Genomic DNA, 23,403 nt, shown 5'->3' on the forward strand with positions numbered 1-23,403 from the left:
TTTTTGTGTGTTTTGAGACTTTAGAACACATCTTCCAGCCAAATTACTGCGATTTTATATTTGGAATTCAAGGAAAATATTATTCAATATAGGCCAAGGTTTTGGAATAGTTCCTATATGCCTCCCAATAACAATATTCAACTGGGGGAGGTTCAAGCATTTTTTTACATTTTATCCATATGTTTATACCCTCCACCATACTATGAAGTTTGTAACACCTCGTAATATAAATGTTACACCTCACCAAGTATATATATTCTTGATCAGCATAAAATTCTAGGTCCGTACGTCTGTCCATCTGTAAAAAAAAACTCTAGTTTCCGAACGAAATGAAGTAGGTTGATGTTATTTTACTCAAATGTGGTATTGAAAACGGGTTACATAGGTTCACTTTTTGGTATAGCCTCCATATGGGTGTATTAATCACAATCTTAACCGAAAATTTTGTATAAATTGACAGCATTTGTTCCCATTATGTCTATATATATGTCAATATATGTCTATGTGTTGGTATAGTGCCCATATAACTGTACCTCCAGATTTTCGTAATTTAGACTTGTGTCACTATTTTCAACGGGAATGTTTCAAATTTGAAATTTGAAGTTCCTAATGGGTATTACAGCCTTTGACAAAAAATTTCCTAAGCAGGTTCAGGTCATCGTAGAGCCCCCATATAACAGTACCTCCAAAAATGCGATATTTTGTTGATTTTATCGACATTATTTATCGGAATTGTATCAAACTTGGTATTGTAAGTTCGTTATGATTACTACAGGCTGTGACAGAAAATTGCATATGCAGGTCCACGTCTTCGTATAACACCCTATAACGGTATCTCACTATATTCGGCACTTTGTTTCAAATTTCGTATTTAAGTTTTGTGTTTGATTATCGCAATGAACTATGACAAAAGTTGCATAGAAGTCCATGTCTTCGCAGAACCCCCATATAACGGAACTTCCCAATGTTCCATATATTAGCTGCATTTATGAATATAGTAATGACCTATGACAAAAATTGTATATACAGGTCCAGGTCTTCGTGTAGGTCCCAATATACAACCGTAACTCTCTATATTCTATATATTTTAATCTTAACAGTATTTTTCCACGGCTTTTTTTACTACATTCTTCCAAATGGTGGAGTTCGGCCCCGTCGAACTTACTGCTATTTCACTTGTTCATAATAAATTGGGCAGATTTTGGTATTTGAGTCCTAAGTAAGAAGAAATCATCCTTGTGAATAATTGTCTATATAGGTCCACGTTTTAGTATATTCATCTGATTCCAGCTATTACCGAGGTCTCGAACGTGTTTCAATTAATTTGGTCCTTATTTGGCATATTGTTTCTAAAGAGGTAAAAAAAACCTCTTCGCTGATTGACATATTTTCCAATTATTCATCGTTGAAAGTTTACATCGCAAAGTAATCTAAAATGTTTACATTTTCCATTTTTATACCCTACAACACTATGTGTTGGGGGTATTATAAGTTTGATTGGGCCAGAATTTATGTAACACCTCGAAATATTGGTTTCCCATATAGGAAAGTATATATGGATATTCCTAGCTCGCCGAGCTGAGTCGATCTAGCTATGTATGTCCGTCCGTCCGTCTGTCCGTCTGTCCATGTTAATTTGTAATCACGCTACAGGTCGCAATTATGGTCCGATCCTTACGAAATTTTGCACGAAGGTGGGGTTAGGGTCAGAATAGAAGCCTATTTCTTTTGGAGATGATCGCCAAATGTTTAGGGGTTGAAATGGACCAAATACTGAAAAAATGTCGGATTTTGCAGTTGCTAGTCGCAATTATAGACCAATCGACGCGGTATTTCGCATGTAGCTAGAGTTTAGGGCGGGGAAGAAGCCTACCAATTTTGGTGGTCATCGGATAATATTTAGCGGGTAAAATAGACCCTATCTTTTGTGTTGAAAAAAATCAAAATTTTTCATTAAACCGCGAATATTTCAAATCCCGGCGAAATCACAAAGCCATGACAAGGTTACTTCTGACCTTTACATTGATGTTAACATCCAACAAATCGGATATATAGCAAAATATGTGCGATATATATGTCTATCAAAGAAGATATGCTTGAAAGAACTCTTATATCTCGAGAACGGCTGAACTGATTTCGACAGTTCTCATTAATTCAGAATGGCCTCTTCGCAGGAAAGAAAAAACCTCTAAAAAAATATCATAAAAATATCTCTCTAAAGATGAAAATATTGATTTTGTAATATTTTCTCATATTTTTTTAATTTTGTCATATTTTTGGCATATTTTCATTTTGAATTAAACATATTTCTACAGCTAACAAAACTAAGTAGTTAGGATATTAGGATATCATATACAGATCGCATTTATGGCCCGATCCTTACGAAATTTTGCATGGGTATAAGATAAGGGTCAGAATAGAAGCCTACTCTTTTTGGAAATGATCGCCACATATTTAGGGGTTGAAATGGACCAAAAAACTGCAAAATTGTCAGCAGATCTTAATTATCACCCGATCCTCATGCACATTTGAATGGGGGTTACCGGACATTGCAAAAGCCAAGCAGTTTCTAATGGCCATCCAAAAATATTCAATGTGTGAAATAGTTTGCCAACTTTTGTAGACAAAATACGAAAATGTCCGTTCCAGTGACTTTTTGGAGAATTCACAAACACCGGAAAGACGCACTTCTGACTATTTCGTTAACGCTAATTTCGTTGAAGAATATAGTCAAATGTCCGTATCTCAAATAGATGCGTTTCAGTCAAAAAACAATAATAAATGTTAATCTTTTGCCACATCTGAGGGATTATAGGTGTTTGGGAAATATTGGTTCCAGATCTAGGAAGACCATTTAAGTGGAACATCTACCAATAAATTGGAAATGAGCAAATTAGTTTAAGTTGCTATTATTCGAAAATTAGACAACGAAACCTGATGGTTTTCTTTTATTATTTGTCACAATATCTTGTGGAATTTATTCGAGTATCTCGCCTATATAAACTGTATCGTTTATTATAGTGTTGTAGGGTATTCAACGGTCGGCCCCGCTCGACTGTAGCCTTTGCTTACTTGTTTTTTTTTAATTTTCAGATTAAGATTTCTTGTAAATTGAGAATTGTATTTGTAATTCGAATCATTCCAATTCTAATTCGAATTATTCCATTTTTAATTTAAAATCTTTCATTTATAATTATACCCTACAACACTATGTGTTGGGGGTATTACAAGTTTGATTGGGCTAGAATTTATGTAACACCTCGAAATATTGGTTTCCCATATAGGAAAGTATATATGGATCTTCCTAGCTCGCCGAGCTGAGTCGATCTAGCTATGTATGTCCGTCCGTCCGTCTGTCCGTCTGTCCATGTTAATTTGTAATCACGCTACAGGTCGCAATTATGGCCTGATCCTAACGAAATTTTGCACGAAGGTGGGGTTAGGGTCAGAATAGAACCCTATTTCTTTTGGAGATGATCGCCAAATGTTTAGGGGTTGAAATGGACCAAATACTGAAAAAATGTCGGATTTTGCAGTAGCTATACAGGTCGCAATTATAGACCAATCGACGCGGAATTTCGCATTTAGCTAGAGTTTAGGGCGGGAAAGAAGCCTACCAATTTGGTTGGTCATCGGATAATATTAAGCGGGTAAAATAGACCATATCTATTTTGTTGAAAAAATTCAAAATTTTTCATTAAACCGCGAATATTTTAAATCCCGGCGAAATCACAAAGCCATGACATGGTTACTTCTGATCTTTACATTGATGCTAAGATCCAACAAATCGGTTATATAGCAAAATATGTGCGATATATATGTCTATCAAAGAAGATATGCTTGAAAGATCTCATATATGTCGAGAACGGCTGAACTGATTTCGACAGTTCTCATTAATTCAGAATGGCCTCTTAGCAGGAAAGAAAAAACGCCTAAAAAATCGCATAAAAATATCTCTCTAAAGATGAGAATATTGATTTTGTAACATTTTCTCATATTTTTTCAATTTTGTCATATTTTTGGCATATTTTCATTTTGAATTAAACATTTGGTAATATTTCTACAGCTAACAAAACTAAGTAGTTAGGATATCAGGATATCATATACAGATCATATTTATGGCCCGATCCCTACGAAATTTTGCATGGGGATAAGATGAGGGTCAGAACAGAAGCCTACTCTTTTTGAAGATGATCGCCATATATTTAGGGGTTGAAATGGACCAAAAAACTGCAAAATTGTCAGCAGGTCGTAATTATCGCCCGATCCTCGGGCACATTTGAATGGGGGTTACCGGAAATTGCAAATCCAAGCAGTTTTGGATGGCCATCCAAAAACATTCAATGCGTGAAATAGTTTGCCAACTTTTGTAGACAAAATACGAAAATGTCCATTACAGTGACTTCTTGGAGAATTCACAAATACAGGAAAGACGCACTTCTGACTGTTTCGTTAACGTTGAAGAATATAGTCAAATGTCTGTATCTCATATAGATGCGTTTTAGTCAAAATCCAATAATAAATGTTAATTTTTTCCCACTTCTGAGAGATTATAGGTCTTTGGGAAATATTGGTTCCAGATCTAGGAAGACCATTTACGTGCAACATCTACCAATAAATTGGAAATGAGTAATTTAGTTTAAGTTGCTATTATTTGAAAATTACAGAACGAAACCTAATGGTTTTCTTTTATTATTTGTCACAATATCTTGTGGAATTCTTTCGAGTATCTCGCCTATATAAACTGTATCGTTTACTACAGTGTTGTAGGGTATTCAACGGTCGGTCCCGCTCGACGGTAGCTTTTGCTTACTTGTTTGAATTGTTGTAATTATAATTCGAATGATTCATTTTGCTTTTTCAAATGAATTGCAGTTGGAATCATACGAATTACAATTGAAATAAATTGAATTTGAAAGTCTCGCACAAATTTCATTATGAATTTCTGAACAAAAAAAAAATCTCATAACTTAATATGTACCATAAAAATAACATCAATTTTGCCTTATTTTTTTAATTTTCCACAAATTTCTATTCTATGCCAAGTTCAATGCTATTCTTCTTAAGCTGTTACTAAACTTAAAATTAAACTAAGGTGTAGGAAAGCCCAAGTAGATTTAATAGCATTTGGTTTATGGATGTAAAATCAAATCAGTTATTACATTTTGCTGGTTTTGACATTTTGTTTGCTTGGCGTGGGCATTTGCGTCTACAAAAATTAACAAATTGAGTAATAATTCAAGCCTTGGTAATATATACTTCGCCAATTCCCAATTAGGACATTTCAATGCATAGACTATACATTTCGTAATGCCATTAAGGTTAACACATCTTTTTACGGCTTAAAGAAAACGAAGGATTCTACCTCTTTCATAAATTATATTTTAAAATATGAAATGGGCAGAGAAAACAAACAAATTAAATGAGACTTAAGGGGATTACTGGGGTTTTTAGAACTCATGCATGTACATACACACATATTTAATTTTATTTTCGTTTTTCAAGTTATCTTTCGGTAGAAATTCTAAAGCATATTTTATTTTTTTATATTCTCTTTTGTGTGTGGATTGTTTTTCTTTTTATAGATATTTTATGAGCTACGCCAGAATAAAGTTCGATATTTCATCCTAAAACTCATATTCGTAAGGTACAACAAGTAAAAATCATATAAACTCGCTTGGGCTGAACTATTTATGCCCTTCACCATTTTGAACAAACTTGAAAAAAAAAATAGTTATATGGAGGCTATACGAATACGAGAACTTGTAGATTCACTTTTTACACCACATAGTTGTAAGGGTGTTATGTCTCTGCGCATTTGTTTGTAATGTGGAGAACAAAAGCGAGATAGACCCATATTTACTCTTGAGCATCTTTATAGAATCATTTTCTGAGTCGATTTATGCACGTCAGTCGGTCCGTGTGCTGTTTTATGAATCGATTTTTATACCCTCCACCATACTATGGAGGGTATATTAATTTTGTCATTCCGTTTATAACTCCTCGAAATACTCATGTCAGACCCAACAAAGTATATATATTCTTGATCAGCGTAAAATTCTAAGACGATTTAGCCATGTCCGTCTGCCTGTCTGTCTGTCTGTCTGTCTGTCCGTCTGTCTGTCTGTTGTAATCACGCTATCTTTCGAACAAATTGAGATAGAAGGCTAAAACATGTATATTTTGCCAGTAGGCAGGTTAAGTTCGTAAATGGACCATGTAGGTCCAAGTTATCATATAGCCCCCATATAACGGTACCCCCGATATTCGGTATTTTGATGATTTTAGCGACATTGTTTACCGGAATCGTTTCAAATTTGAAATTTGAAGTTCGTAATGGATGCTACATACTAAATCAAAAAATGAGCCATGTAGGTCCACGTCTTTATATAGCCCCCATATAACGGTACCCCCCGATATTCGGTATTTTGATGATTTTAGCGACATTATTTAGCTTAATCGTTCCAAATTTGGTATTTGAAGTTCGTAATAGATACTGCAGCATAAAACAGAAAATGGGCCATTTAGGTCCACGTCTTCATATAGCCCCCATATACCGTACCCCCGATATTCGGTATTTTGATGATTTTAGCGATATTATTTACCGGGATTGTTTCAAATTTCGCATGTGAAGTTCGTAATGGATACCTCAGCCCATGCCACGTCTTCATATAGATCCCATATAAAGGTACCCCCCATATTCGGTATTTTGATGATTTTAGCTACATTATAAATAGATTTTTCTTCAAGTTTCGCATTTAAATATTGTAATAACTTATGACAAAAGTTGCCTATGCAGGCTCCCGTCGTCGTATAACCATTCGGTATGTTTAAGATTTTAACACAATTTGTAACGGATTTTATTTTTTGGAAATTGCCAAATTTGTACCAAATGGTGGAGGGTATTAAAAGTTCGGCCCGGCCGAACTTATAGCTTTTTTTTTGTTTTTATTTCGTTTGTAACACCTCAACGTATACCCCATACGACGTACATCCCATAAATTATATATATTCATGATCAGCATAAAATTCAATAAAAATAAAGTCAATTTAACTATGTCCGTCTGGCTGTCTGTCGGTTGAAATCACGACACAGCCTACATTATTTGATGTGAAGCTTAAAAATTTGGTAGAACAATTCGTATTGTACTTAGGATGAGATATATCGGTCCTCGTTTTGGTATAGCGGTACCTTCTGATGTTCGGTGTTTTGATGATTTTTGCACACATTTTTCCCCGAATTTGTCCAGAAATTGGCATTTTCAGTTCGAAATGGGTTCTAGATCATGTGGTGGAATACAGTATGTATAGGTTCACGTTTTCGTATGACCACACATAATGGTACCCCCGATATTCGGTGTTTTGATGATTTTTGCCACATTTTTCCACGGATTTGTCCAAAAATTGGTATTTGGGTTCAAGCTCTGGTGGAAGATTTGGTAGATGATAATCCGTGCGAAAATTACGTTGAAAATCCATTGAAAAATTTGGCTAAAATCTTAAAAATACCGAATTTCGGGAGTTGCAGTTATATGGCGGCTATACGATATCGTGGACCTATATAGACCATTCTCATTCAGGGAGTAAAGTATCTGACATGAACTTCATATGCAGAATTTCAAACAATTCCATTTAAAAACGTGTCTACATTCATCAAAATATGGAATATCAGGAGGTACCGTCATATGGGACTATACTATATCGTGGAACAATACATCCCATTTTCGAACTTGAAATGCCTACAGGCCAAACCCTGCCCTATGCCAAATGTTTTGTTTCATAATTTTTTTTCCACTCTGACGTGATTTTTGCAGACAGACGGACGGAAAGAGCCCGATCAAGAATATGTATACTTTGTAAGATCTAAAATCATTATTTCGATGAGTTACAAATGGAATGACTAACTTAATATACATGGCTAAATCGAACATGACTAAGTCGACAAAAAAATTTATATTTCGAGCACTTACAAGTGGAATGATAAACTTAATATAATCTCCATGCTATGATGGAGGGTATAAAACTGGAACTAAGTACGAAAAGAGTATGAGAATTTGTTGTACATAAGGGATACCGAAATATGGCATTATAACAACAAACAATGATAGGAAATAATCTTTTCATTATGAAGCCACCTTCTTAATGTTTACAAACAACTGGACATTGACATAAAGACAGCTACTTTTAAATGCCACATTGTGCGGGTCAATAGGTATTGAATATTGCTTGGTTCAGAACTTCCAAATATACATTTGTATTTATGACGAGACACACACTTACATGTGGGCATAATTACCCTTTGTCACATTGTATAGGGTATTACGACTTATTTTTAATTCGACTGCTTGCCCATACATTTGTGCCCAATTCGAAATTAGATTTGTTAACAAGACTTTGTAGGGTATCATACTTTCGCTCCTACCAGACATTGCTTCCTTTCTGTTTATTGTTATGAAAATTCGAAGGAATTATAAGCAGTTTTAAAAGGTCAAACCGTATAGAAACCACAATGGTGTGAAGCAATTAAAATTCCAATTTATTCATTCCAATTCGAGTCATCAATATCCGTAGGAAGCGATATACAAATAAACGTGTCAGAAAGTAGTTGTGTATTGTGAACAGAAATATTATAGACATCGTCACAATATCAGGAATGTGAATACATCATAACATAATTTCCTCAACTTATTATTGATAGCTGGAATTGCGGCAAATTTACACTATCAGTAATCTAAATGTCAAACTTCGTAATTTTATCTCTATCCCTTTACTCTGTACCAAATATAGTACAATTCAGTACTTTTCGTACAATTATAGTACACATTTACAAAAGCTTAATACCAAATTCCAGATTTCAAGCACTATCTGTTCACAGAAAACCAAATTATATCAAATATAGTAATATCTCGTACACGGGTAGTAGACATTTTCTAAACCACCTCTTTATACAAACCTACCACCAAGAGGGACTCCAATACAAAATTTCAGAATTTCAACTTAATCCGTTCACCATTAACAAAACTGTTACAAATTTAGTACAATTTAGTACAGTCCGCATACTTAGCACACCTTCGTATATAAACAACTTACAAATCCCAATCTTACACTCCGACAGTAATCTTATTCTCAATTTTCAGGATTCCAGCTCTATTGGTTCACCCAAAATCCAAATTGTACCTAATTTAGTACATATAAGTCGAAATTAACAAAATTACCTACATTTCTTGTACACCACATAGGTGTAAGGGTATTATGTCTTTGCGCATTTGTTTGTAACATATAGATGGAAGCGAGATTGACCCATAGTTACTTTTGATGATCTTCTGTATTCCTGTGAACAACATGCAGGTCGCATTTATTACCCGACTGAGATAAAATTTTACAAACAATATTTATTAGGCCCTAAGGACGAACCCTATTGAAATTGATAATCGGATCAGATTTAGATATAGCTCTCATATATTGTGGACCAAGTAGGTAACATAAGTCAAAATGGCCTGTATTTGGGGTTTGAAGTATATATATATATATATATATATCGGACTTAAAACCCCAAATACAGGCCATATATATATATATATATATATATATAAACCCTAAATCAGATAAAACACACACACACACAAATATATATATATATATATATACATATATATATATATATATATATATATATATATATATATATATATATGCATTCCCCAACAATAATCTTTGGTACCAGATATCAGCTACAGCTCTGAAATATGTGTACCAATTTTGTCAAGATCGGTTTATATTTGGATATAGCTCCCATACATATTCTCAACCGATATCGGGTTAATTGTGCACCAAAAAGCCATTATCAGTCCAAATAATCTAATATTCGGCTTATCCGAACGAATTCATTCAAGAAGCAAGTGCATTAAAATCGGTTCAGATATAGTTATAGGTCCCATATACAGGGTGAGATGAAAAAACTGCAAGCAACTTCAGACTGCTGTCATTTATAAGCCACTCGTCCGACAGCTTTTAAAATTATTCCAGTGACAGCTCATTATATTGTTTACAAGCGTACAAAAGCATTTTGGTGAGAATTTTTCAGAAAAAAAGTTATTTGTGATGGAATTAAAGCGTTATAGTGTGATTTCTGGAAAACCACAAGTGGCAATCGTTAGAGCACTCCATCATTTAAATGTGAATAAGTCGTTTGTGTGTCGTACAATCGCTCGTTACCGTGATACTGGTAGCGTAGCCCGACTTTAAGGGAGTGGACGGAAGATAACAGCAATATCAGCAGAAATGGTTCGAAAAGTAAAGAAGCGACTTGATCGAAACTCGCGTCGTAGTGGGCGAAAAATGGCTCGTGAGCTGAACATATCGCACTATTCCATTCGGCAAATATTGAAAAATGAACTCTGGGTAAAACCATTGAAATTCTTTCGGTTGGCCTCCAGCACTCAAACGCCGGCCATGATGATGATGTGGGCCGCGATGGCAGCAGAATAAATGCCGAATATTATGGCGAAATATTCTGGAGGGTGTGTTAAAGCATTGGGCACGCAAACATTTTGGCCGCAGACCTTGGGCATTCCAACAGGACTCAGGGCCATCGCACTCAACACGCTCCACCCAAAAATGGTTACAAAATGAGGTTCTTCGCTTCATTTCCAGCGCACAATGACCACCAAAATCTCCGGATACCAATCCATTGGACTATTGTGTCTGGAGTATTTTGGAAAGCCAGGTTGGCACTAAAAAATACCAAAGTGTCGATCACCTCAAGCAACCGCTTCGCCGTGAATGGGCCCAAATACCGCAGAGCCGGCCATGGGCCGCCATAACAGGACGGGATGTACATTTCCATTTTGTGTAACTCGGCTCCGATATATATATTTTTTAATATAATCCTTCTGCAAGTGATGTCATGCACTCTATAGCAAACTATAACTGATCTAAAACCAAATGTTGATAGGTGGTATGATCTACTTGAAATATTTCTTTTGTTACGAGAGCTCTACTATATACGCATAGTGGTATAGGTCATCATATAGTCTTCCCCGCCCGACTTTTGACTTTTTCTTCACGATTTATTTATATAGAGAATACAAATGTAACCTTCTCCAAAATTAAACATGTATATAAAATTAAATCCCTTAATGGAAATTCGTTGACATAACTCATTAATATTTGAAAACATTTTTGTACTGTGCCCAATTTTATCCATTATTAAACTTGTGTTAAAAACTATATTTTGCTTAAATAACTTTGGTGATGTTTAAGCCACAAAAGCCATACATACCTACCACACACAACATATTTATATGATTTTAAAATTTTGCAGTTTTTGCCTATCATATTATGCGGCTCATAGGTGGTTGACTTTTGCTAAAGTCACATCAACAATAAATTGTGAAAACGAAACTTTTCTAGACAAATCTTAAGATACTGCTAATGAATTAAATGTCACTTTCGTAGACACTTAAACGCATATGTATATAATTTAAAGGCGTTTATGTGAATTTCAACTCGTCCATACTTTATTTGGCCACAGTTTGAATAACAGAATAACCTCAAAAGTGAATTCGAGTAAATAAATAATATTTTCAAATGTTATTAGGCCAACATTATTTGAACACATATGTGTGCGTGTGTAGAGATGTATTGTGCACATCATATTCCTAAATAAATATATTTTAAATACCAATGCCAACAAAAATGAAACCAAAAAAACAAAACAAGTGTCAAATTTATTTAATTTTTTGCTGTTAGACACCCAAACAGCCAGCCATTATGAATATATAAAATTTCATAAATAAACGCAATGCATTCCATACCACATTCAACTGTATCTTATACAAATAAACCAGCAATATTTGTTTGAACAACTTTTGGTTTTTTTGTCCATATTTCAATTTTTTAATATTTCACATTGTTTTTCGTCCAACATTTTTTTGTAGGCCACAAAAACATGTCTGGCATGGCGCTTTACCCAATGGCGAACGTTCGATTGACACATATTGTGATGCCTGGCATAGTGGAGCAAGAGACAAAATTGGCTATGCCAGCAATTTGTTGGGAAACAAATTATTGGATCAGGAGCGACTAACGTGCGATAGCAAATTAATAGTACTTTGTGTAGAAGCACTTTCGCAGGATCGACGGAAAAAACGAGATTTGAGTGACAGGTAAGTTAATGAAAATGTTCACAAAATGGACTGTTAAGCGACACACCATACGCATGAATGAACTAATGTACCCCAGTACAGTGACAGTGACTTTTACTAAACATATTACAGTATTTGGTGTAATATGTTTTTTTCTAAAAATGATATTTGTTAAAAAGAATTTAGATTTAATCATGTGAATAACATGTATTCCCATAGAAGCTATATAAAGTCATCTGTATATTTCTCACTACCCAATGAGTGTCTCGACTAAATAGAAGAAAAAAACAATAAAAAAGCTTTGAGTTTTGCCTTGTTAAGGCGAAGATCATATGTTTTATGATTTATGCGTTTGTTTTTTCTCTTTCGAGACGAGCTTAATGATCTGAAATTTGCAGTGAAAAGGAAAGCCAGATAGACACTATCACACACTCACCACTATGCGACGCGTTTCGCCGTTGGTTAAGCGGCTCATCAGGCATATTTGGTGTGGGATGATGGCTTACAAGGGCCGTTCTCTGGAAAGTAGTATATATTTCGAACTTATTGCAAATTAGCATATGCGAATTAAACACTAGAAACTCTCCAGGTTCGACTCAAGTTCTATTGGCAGATCTTCTAAAACAAGTGTATGCATTGGAAGCAATGTAGTTGTTGTGGACAAAAAATCCATCACTACAAAAACAAAACTTTGCTGTGAAAAAAGATCTGCCAATAGAACTTGAGTCGAACCTGGAGAGTTTCTAGTGTATAATTCGCATATGCTAATTTGCAATAAGTTCGAAATATATACTACTTTCCAGAGAACGGCCCTTGTAAGCCATCATCCCACACCAAATATGCCTGATGAGCCGCTTAACCAACGGCGAAACGCGTCGCATAGTGGTGAGTGTGTGATAGTGTCTATCTGGCTTTCCTTTTCACTCCACCATTTGGAACGAAATTGGCAATTTTCAAAAAAAAAAAAATAATAATAATAATAAAAAATAAAATCCGAATCCGAATTCGAATGTAGCCGTTATATTAGGATCTATACGACGACGTCGACTTGCATAGGCAACATTTGTCATGAGCCATTACAATATTCAAATGCGAAACTTAAAAAAAATCGTTGAATAATGTAGCTAAAATCATAAAAATACCGAATATAGAGAGGTACTGTAATATAGGGGTCTATGCCAAAACGTGGACCTGTTCAGACAATATCTTGTTATAGGCTGTAGTATCCGTTACGAACTTAAAATACCAAATTTGAAACAATTCCGGTGAATAATGTCGCTAAAGTCATCAAAATACCGAATATCAGGAGGTACCGTTATATGGAGGCTATACGAAGACGTGGACCTGCACATCAAATTTTCTGTCAAAGGCTGTAGTATCCATTACGATCTTCAAAAACCAAATTTTGAAACAATTCCGGTGAACAATGTCGCTAAAATCATCAAAATATCGATTATCAGAAGGTGCCTTTGTATAGGGGCTATACGAAGGCGTGGACCTGCATACAAATATTTTTGTCGTAGGCTGTAGCACCCATTACGAACTTCAAATACAAAATTTCCGGTAAATTATGTCGCTAAAATCATGAAAATACCGAATTTTGGGAGGTACAGTTATATAGTGGCTATACGAAGACGTAGACCTGCATACAAAATGTTTTTCCGTAGGTTGTAGTAACCATTAAGATCTCCCAATATGACATTTGAAACGATTCCGGTGAGTAATGTTGCTGAAATCATCAAAATACCGAATATCGGGAGCTGCCGTTATACAAAAATGTTTGTCATAGACTGTAGAACCCATTACGAACTTTAAATATGAAATTTGAAATAATCCCGGTAAATACTATCGCTAAAATCATGAGGTACCGTTATATGGGGGCTATACGAAGACGTTGACCGACATATCCCATTTACTAACTTAACCTGCTTACTGGTAAGCTATGCATGTATGCAAAATTTTAGCATTCTATCTCAATTCGTTCGTCTTAGAATTTTACGTTGATCCAGAATATATTACTTTGTAGGGTCTATTATAAATATTTCGAGGAGTTACAAATGGAATGACAAAGGGCATAAAAATTATAAAAATTTATATAGCCTATGTTACTTTTAGGCGATGTTGCAGTATTTTTGGAAAGTTTCAGGAAAATCTGTTCAGTGATTTTCGAGACCATAAACTACTGACAAACAAACAATCAAATATACAAACATTTTCCTCTTTTATAGATATAAAGCGAAGGTGTACACATCAAGTTTTCTTTATTATCCTTAATGCACAGTGCAAGGATTCAACTTTCCATTCATTTTGTGTGTCAACATAAACGCACTTCGGCACACATGTCCTGGGAATTAGTGACATAAAATGTCACATTCGAATTACAACGTTTTACTAGGGATGTGTATTACTTTGGGGATATTGGTAAAGAGGTGAATTTGCAAACGAGCATGGCTATGTAGAATTCGGCGAAAGTGTATTCCAATCTAATCGATGTGGATATGAGTATCGATTTTGTCATCTAACGTTTAAAAGTAAAGTTTTACTAATTGTCATAACTCTGGGTCAGTATGAGATACCTAAAGCTATGGGTTATCAATTACCACAATTGGCATTCACAAAGTTGTAATTATAATTCACCACTTTTGCAAAGGACGAAATGCAAATTTTTGAGAGGGATTTGAAGGGTAATCGTCTAATGATGGCATGACACTTGATTCGGAGTGGACAAATGTTCGAATACGCATTGCATATATGTAGTGCATACATATTTGTATGTTAACATAAAAGTATTGCAATTAGTCAAATTTAACGAATCGAAGATTTGGACTGATGTCACTGATGACTGTCAAATTATTATTTGTTGACCCAAAGTCTTCATAAAATAATTTTAAAAGCCAAAGAAGTTAATTATTTTTCATTTCATTAATTGCAATGATGAATAAAAGAGAAACACCGGGAAAAAGCATGAAAACATACGCCCCATGCATATTTAGCAATTTGTCTACCTGTAACAAGTATTTTTTATGTCAAAAATGTTAGTAATTTGAAAGCATCGGTAGTTTGCGTTCCCAGCGGACAAAAAACCTCTTTGTAGAATACTGTATATATCGAAATTATACAATATACCGATTTTCGGTATTTGGATGATATTAGATACATTGTTCATGGGAATTTTCTTAAAGTTAATATTTGCAGTTCGTAAACGACCCCACATAATGTGGCACATAGTTTTCTATTTTAATCTACTTTTGGAATAAGTACCACTTTTTGTACAGGTTCGATATTTCCATGCCTCATTTTTCAATTTTAGCCACATTTCTCAGCAGATATACCAAACACCGCTTCAATAGTGGACATCTGTGGTTTTTCAAATCGGTCGATTTGAAGCGTGTTCACTCGTACAATGGTATGGATACACTCAGCCATGTGGCAACAGAGGATATATTTCATTTCATACGACCAAAACGTCTCTTTGGACCAAATCCGTTTCTGAACATTTGGAGGCGATCTGGAGGTGTCCGTCCGTCTCTCTGGTTGGTAGGTGCACATGATAACTCTGGAAGGCAGTATCCGATTTGATCCCAAATTGATATTTCGTAATATTATTGTCAAACTTAGATTAGTTAGAAGATGGGCAATATCGATTCAGTCCTCTTCCACAAAAGTCAAAATTTTCAAAAAAAAAAAAAAAAAAAAAAAACTTTGCAAATTCCTTATACCTCCCCACGTAAGATCAAAGTTTTGAATAAGAATAACTCTTACACATTTTACATTCAATCACAGTTATGATGTGAATACCAAATTTATCGGCCCGCTTCTTCTAGTGCCTCCTTCACAGAAGGTTAAGTTAAAATTATTCACATACAATTTAAAATAAATATACAACTTTCTTCAAATTTTGCACATCCGAATACTTTATCAGCATTTGTTGAAGTGGAATACATCGATCTGTTATATCTGCTATCTCACGTATATTTCAACATCTTTCAAACATCATCACATATATAAAATGAAGGAAGTAGTCGATATAGTTCGGATCTGGAACGTTATAATATTTATATCAGACTTTTGTCAGCTATGAAGTGTACAATATTGGCTCAGTCTTTCAGAACCTTCCCCATAAAGGATCAGCAGTTAAAATAATATTTAAATAAACGAACATTGGTTGATGGTATACATCTGGCGGAAAAACCATACGATACTTTTTAACTTGTTTTATGTAACATAGATCGGGTAAAGGGTATGATCACTCCTTCAGTACTTCCCCCACAAACCGTCAGAAATTTCGGTCAATTTGTCGTTGAAACCTCGAAATATCGAATATAGGAAGGGTACTGCAATATGCTTGATATACCAACTAATGGACCCAAATTGAACATTTTTGACGGGGACAATTTGTAACCTCTGAAATACAAAATTACAATAAATTTGGTAAAGGAGGCGTCTGTTACCTTTGAAATAATTTAAGTCTGGTGGTACCTTTAAATGGGGGCTGTACAAATTACTGGACCTATAGACATATACACACCAAATGATAATCTAAAATAATAAAAAACAGCTGATTTCAAATTCAAATTCTTATACAGGGTTGCCCATATTCGACGGAGGCCCATTCCAATCGACGAGGCTTGTCCGCAGGCAACATTCTTTGCCTTTTTTTTCTTTTCACAATTGACTTCTTCTGTTGAATGTAAATTTCAACTATTTCAGAGCGCTCGCATGGTAAAAATCTGCTTGAACTGACGCTTCAAACGCGGTATGACATTAAGTGATGTGACATCTCTGTCAAAAATTATGTATATTATGACATCTACCTTGATTTTGAACAGATGGGCGGGTGGTCACCGTTAAATGGTCTAGGAATTTTAATTTGATCTCCGACGATTATTTCGAGGTGTTTGCAAGCAGTTTGTCATTCCGTTAATATACCTTCTTTCATTCTTTTGATGGAGTTTTAAAAATTCTATATCTTGTGGGAAACGAAGGGAATATTATATTTTATATTTCTATTTTTCTTCAATCTTGGCATATCGAAATATTTACATCAGATATAGGATTTTATAAACACCATCAGAGGAATGAAAGGAACGGTATATCCTTCCCTTTTGAATTGTACCACAAATGCACAAACACCCTATAGCACTGTGTGGTGCAGGGTAAACATATAGGGAAAGTGTGGCCATAAAGAGAATTTAAAAAAAAAAGAAAATTCGTCAGATATATGAAACGAAGAATATTACTTGTGTTTACACATGATCTAATAAACAGAAAATAATAACCAATTTACCAAAACAAAACTTTTGTTATAAAAAGAATAGGTTAGGAAAAGAGTGCAATGAAGAACTGATTGGTCCACACATTTCGAATTTAGTATTATTAGCATTTTGCTATAACATGTGTGACATGTAGTGTTAACTACAACTCAGTATATTTATTTGGTTTATTGAATATGTAATGTATGAGATCCTTTCATTACCGAAAATGGTAATAATGTACATGAGTGTGTGTGGCAACATGCAGTTATGACAACACAAACTATGACAAGTATTACTTATGATACTGACAAGTAATACCTATGAATGTATATTGGACAAAACGAAATGTGATTGTACGTACGTATAAATACAGTCTGTTTCCTAGAGGCGCTTAATTGACGCTGTTATTGGAAGGACTAAAAGTAAAGTAGTTTTTTGCATTGAAAGTAAAAAAATGAATTTTTGGTTTATTTCAAACTTCAACTAAAAAAATTTAACTACTTGAGTTCTACTATATCAACATGTAGTTTAAACAAGTTGGTGCCACACCATGATGCTAAGCAATGGATTTTGTAAGGTTCGATGAACAATTTATTTTACAATCGGTACCTAACAATTGGCCGCATAGCTCGTGCGATTTAACTCCTTTAGACTATTTTTGGGGGGCTATGGGACTCTTTTTGTATGGGCTCATGTCTATACCAACGAGCCCGCATCAGTTCTATCATTTAATTTAATGCATTGATTTTTAAATTATTTGTGTTTATTTTTTGGAACTTTTAGGTAGCCCTTAAAAATCACCCCTTTTTCGGGTTCTCAATAGTTTAACTCCTAGCAAATAATACTCAATGTAGGTGCACTTTTTGAATTAGTCTCCTGATTTTGGTAATTTTAAAAGATTTGGCCCTAATTTTTTACCTAATCAGCTGTAATTGTATATTTTTGGGGTCTATGTTGGCAGTATATTGCCTGGTAAAAACAGGCCTGCCGAATTTTTGTCAAAAACAATAAAACAATTTTTTGTAAGGCAGTTAAACACCCATTCGAAACTGCAAACACACAATTTCAGACAATTTCTTTGAAAAAATTGGGGAAAACCATGGGAATACTGAATATTCCCATGGGAATACTGAATAAAACACACAATTTCAGACAATTTCTTTGAAAAAATTGGGGAAAACCATGGGAATACTGAATATCATAAGTCATTATATGGGATATATACCACAATGTGGACCAAACAACCTTCAAATACTAAAATTCCAGACAATTCATTTGAAAAATGAGAGGATACCGCTATATGGTGGCTATACGAAAACCTTGGCCGATATAGACAATCTTCGAACTTGTCTAAGTTTGAGGCCAAAATACGTGTGCATCAAATTTCAGTAATCTATCTCAATTAATTTGGAAGACAGCGTGATGATGACATGGAGTTAGAGTTTTTGGCTGGGCAGAAGCCTACCAATTTTGACTGTCATCGGACAATATTTAACGGGTATTATAACTCATAACTTTTATGTCAAAAACTACGACAATTTCCACAAAACCGCGAATATTTTTAGTCCCGGCCAAATGGAAAATTTATTAGAAGGTCACTACTGACCATTACAGTGATGCTGATAGCCAACATATCGGATATGTAGCGAAATAGGAACAATCTATATGTAAATGAAATTGATGTTAGTTATTCCGCTTATAAGTCAAGAACCGCTGGATGGATTTGGACAATTTTCACTAATTTGAAATGGGCTCCTGCCAGAAAAAGGGTAAAATCTAAGCAAAACGCGTAAAAATCTGCCAACAGAAAAGTTGAAATTTTTTGTTACATTTTTTCAATTATTGTCATATTTTTTTTTTTTTTTGAATTGTACGTTTTCAAAAATATATAATATTGTTGCTGGGGAGTAATATAAATATTGTAAGCTGTATTTTATTCAGATAGAGACAAATATAACTTTTTGTAGTGCTATTTTAAAATATTAAATATTTCAGCAACCAACCGTTATTTACAAAAATAAAACTATTTTAATATTTTGTGCCTTTTTTATATTTCCAGCGATCAAGAATTTTACACGGCTGAGGAGTACGAAGAACATCTAAGAAGTGTACTGACTTGAAATTAAACTTCTCAAATCGTCTTGTCATAATATAACTTCCACAGTCACAACAAGAATCATCAACATTCAACCAGACTTTCAAACATCACCGCAAATTTGTCAACATTTATTGAATCCAGCTAGAGAGAAACTAATCAGTAATTAAAAAAAAACAGTTTTTACAGACTTCCGTAAAATGAAATGAATTCAGTTTTGCCATACATTTATCAATTATACTTTAAGTTCAATTTATTTTGTAAGTCTTTGTTTGACCATATCAGACCTCTATGTCCTGTTTTAGCTGATCATAATTAAAACCAAAATACATGCACGTTTCATTTGTACCCCCTCGTAATTAAGTTGCATAGTTTTTACAAATTTATATAATACTTATAAAAATACACAAGAAATGCAAAAAAAAAAAAAACAATAATTATAAATAAAAATAATTATATAATACTTATAAAAATACACAAGAAATGCAAAAAAAATAACAATAATTATAAATAAAAATAAAAATGTGAGAAAATGAAGTAAATGTAAGCAAACAGATATTTTTTAACACAAATAACAAAAACAGAATAATACATCTGAAATAAGTAAGAATATATAAAAAAAAGAATCACATTTTTGTATATATTGTAATATTATAACAAATGAAATGGTCACGGCCACACACTAAACTTATATCGAACAACCAACAATTTTCCACTATATGTTGAACGTTAATATGTAATTAAAAGAACAGGAGTAAATAAATAAACAATAAAAAATTATGATATTTTCAAATTGGCAAACACATATACACGATCCACTTTCTTCTCTTCTTTCTTCTTCAATTGGAACCCAAGACATGTTATGGTGCTTTGGGATTCTCAGAGACTGCTGGCCCAAAAGTCTGGACAAAAAATCGCAATTTGTTTCCAGCATTTATCATAAAATTGAAAACAATTTGTTTCATTGATGATTACATTATTATCATGACCGATTAACAGGCGGAAGATTTGGAAACGATTTTATCATAAACTTGTCTCCGGATTTCATATATTTCGTCCGTTACTTAAAATGTCCAAAATAAGCTCAAATATAACATCCAAATATAATCTTTCTTCAGTATTTTCTTTTTAGCTGCGTTTTGCCCTATGCTGACCTAAAAACATTTGATTTATTTTACATTTAAATGGTATTTTAATGCATATTCAAAAGCTTAGGCAGAGATGCATTAAAGATCTGCACGTTTTCATCCAATGTGTTTATTATGTCTGAAGTATTAAACACATATATTTGCGAACTAAAAAAGATGAGCCAAATTCAACCATTCTGTTTTTATATAATAATAAAGTATTTAAAGCAGAAAGCTTAATAAGAAATGATGTAATTATTATAACCTACAACACACTGTGGTCAAGGTATTATGTCTTTGTGCATTTGTTTGTAATATGGAGAAGGGGGCGGGGTAGTTCCTTTTCCATAGTTCCTTTTGATTATCCGCAAAGAATCACATTCTGAATCGATTTATGCATTTTCGTCGGTCCATGTGTATATATATATATATATATATATATATATATATATATATATATATATATATATATATATATATATATATATATATATATATATATATATATATACTTTTAAATCTATCTCTCTATATGTAAAAGAAAGTTGTGTTAGTTACTACTCTTATAACATAAATACCGCCGGTCTGATTTTAACGATTTAGACAAATTCGGAATTGCCTCCTGGCAGAAAAGAATAAAATCCAAAAAAATCGCGTAAAAAAAGTGAAATTTGAACATTTTCATTTTTACTTTTAGAATATACAATAGAAATGTTTCATATTGCATATTTTTTCCATTTTGACTTACTATTTTCAAATGTACATTTGTAGAGTTTTTTTTTTGTTTTTTTTTTTTTTTTTTTTTTTCGAAATCTAATGTGATTTGTAGTTTTTTTTTTGGTAGTATAAAGCGACAACGGATTAAATTATTATTTATAGATTTTATGTATTTATTGGGTAATACGAATAATATCATTTCAGAAGAGAATAAGATATGCAAATTCTAAAATCGGGAAAAATCTAAAATTTTTCGATGGAATCGAATTTCAAAATAATAGTACATTCTTCCGACAAACTTCGTAAGGACCTTTAAAAATTTGCCGTAAAAAATCAGCGAACCAGTTGAAGATTCGAAAAAGCGTTATGGGGTTCAATTCAAAAAATGGACCTGCTTCCTTCATATGACAATAATTCGTCCAATGAGAACTCAAAATGCAATCAATGAAATATCGACTATAAAAGACGCAAAATAGTAGAGCGAATTTCTTCCAGAAATTCTTCCTAAACATTCAACATACCTTTAAACCCCCGATAACGGAACAACCCGATTTCCAGTATATTTTACATTTTAACCATATTTTTCGTACTAATTTAGGCTTATGTTGATAATTTAAGAAGAAACCATACTTGCAAAAAATGATCACGTTTTGGTATCACCATCATATTTAAGCTATTTTCGGGGTCTTGGCCACTTTTTCTATTTTTTGGCCCTTATTAGACATATTTGTTTCTAATGGGGAAGAAAACCTTTTCTCATAAAATTTTTATTTTTCGAAAAAGGGCCTATCTTAGTCTTGAGGCTACCTGGGATAAAAAACCATCTTAAAGATAATTATCCACATAGGCATTTATTTAAGTACAGTCCTCACATTAGTATACCCCCAAGTCCACTTTCCCAACCAATGTGTGATTATTTTGTAACCCCCAAGAGAATATTGTTTGGTAACGTAGATTTGGGATGTACGTCTACATGAAATAAACTCCGAAATGTCAATCTGGGACTCATTCAGTCGGAAATTGTGGCAGAAACAGGAAAAGATACGAAATTAGAAAGTAACACGGGACCGAATATTTGTTTAATCATCATTGAATTATACTATGATGAAAAATGTGGACTTTATTGGAGCTCCACCGAACAATTTAAATGACAAAAAATCAAACTTGTGCCGCTTACATAAATCAGATGTGTGATTTATTATGCTTTAAAAAATACGCATTAAAGACTAAAAGTACGGGCCAGCAACGCGGACCGGGCCAGCTAGTATATATATATATATATATATATATATATATATATATATATATATATATATATATATATATATATATATATATATATATATATATATATATATATATATATATATGTACTAGCTGGTATATATATATATATAGATACAGCTATAGCTTCTATATATATATGATCCATCCGATTTAGTGTAAAGTCCCTCACATGCTTAATATGCACTCCAGATCAATGATATTTCATACCCTATATAAGATACAGCTTGAAAATACCTCTGACAAATTTTATCGAGATCAGTTCAGATTTTTCTGTAGCTTCGATATAAATCTTCATTCGATTTTATGGCTATTGTTCACCATGCATGTAATATCAGCCTAAATTGGATAGATTTTTTCCATATTCAAAAAATTGTATTTAGGGGGTAGCTTTGTTCTACCTTCTGTAATTGTGCCAGGATTGCTAATACCTGCCCATATAGGCACATAAGGCAAAGAAATAATGATGCGCTGACTCAAAGTAGATATTCTTTATTACAGTTTCATCGGTGAAAGTCTTAACTATCAGTTCTTCCATATGCAATTTATTACATCATATTTTAATTGAAACAAATTTATCATATCAATACGGTAGAACATATCAAATGACACATATCAAATACCTATTACTCATCAAACGATTACTAAACAAGTAAAAATGAAACTAAGTTCGGCCGGGCCGAACTTTTCATATCCTCCACCATTCGGAAAAACTTGAAAATTTTCAAAAAAAAAACGTAGAAAAATACTGCTCAAATGAAAATCTTTATATGGGCGCT

General features: G+C 33.5%; 1 protein-coding gene across 5 annotated transcripts in view; it reads left to right on the plus strand.

Moving 5' to 3' along the window:
• The window catches only part of LOC101889444 (collagen alpha-1(XVIII) chain), a 662,143-nt gene extending 641,833 nt beyond the window's left edge, over nucleotides 1–20,310 (plus strand). For all 5 annotated transcript variants that reach the window (XM_059124488.1, XM_059124489.1, XM_059124490.1 and 2 more), the window contains 2 exons: nucleotides 11,940–12,167; nucleotides 19,461–20,310. In XM_059124488.1, the coding sequence (XP_058980471.1) occupies nucleotides 11,940–12,167; nucleotides 19,461–19,521 (289 nt within the window). In that variant the 3' untranslated portion in view covers nucleotides 19,522–20,310. The remainder of the gene's footprint in view (nucleotides 1–11,939; nucleotides 12,168–19,460) is intronic.
• The last annotated feature ends 3,093 nt before the right edge of the window (nucleotides 20,311–23,403 follow it).

The sequence above is a fragment of the Musca domestica genome, unplaced genomic scaffold, assembly GCF_030504385.1.
Source record: "Musca domestica strain aabys unplaced genomic scaffold, Musca_domestica.polishedcontigs.V.1.1 29, whole genome shotgun sequence".
Lineage (NCBI taxonomy): Eukaryota > Metazoa > Arthropoda > Insecta > Diptera > Muscidae > Musca > Musca domestica.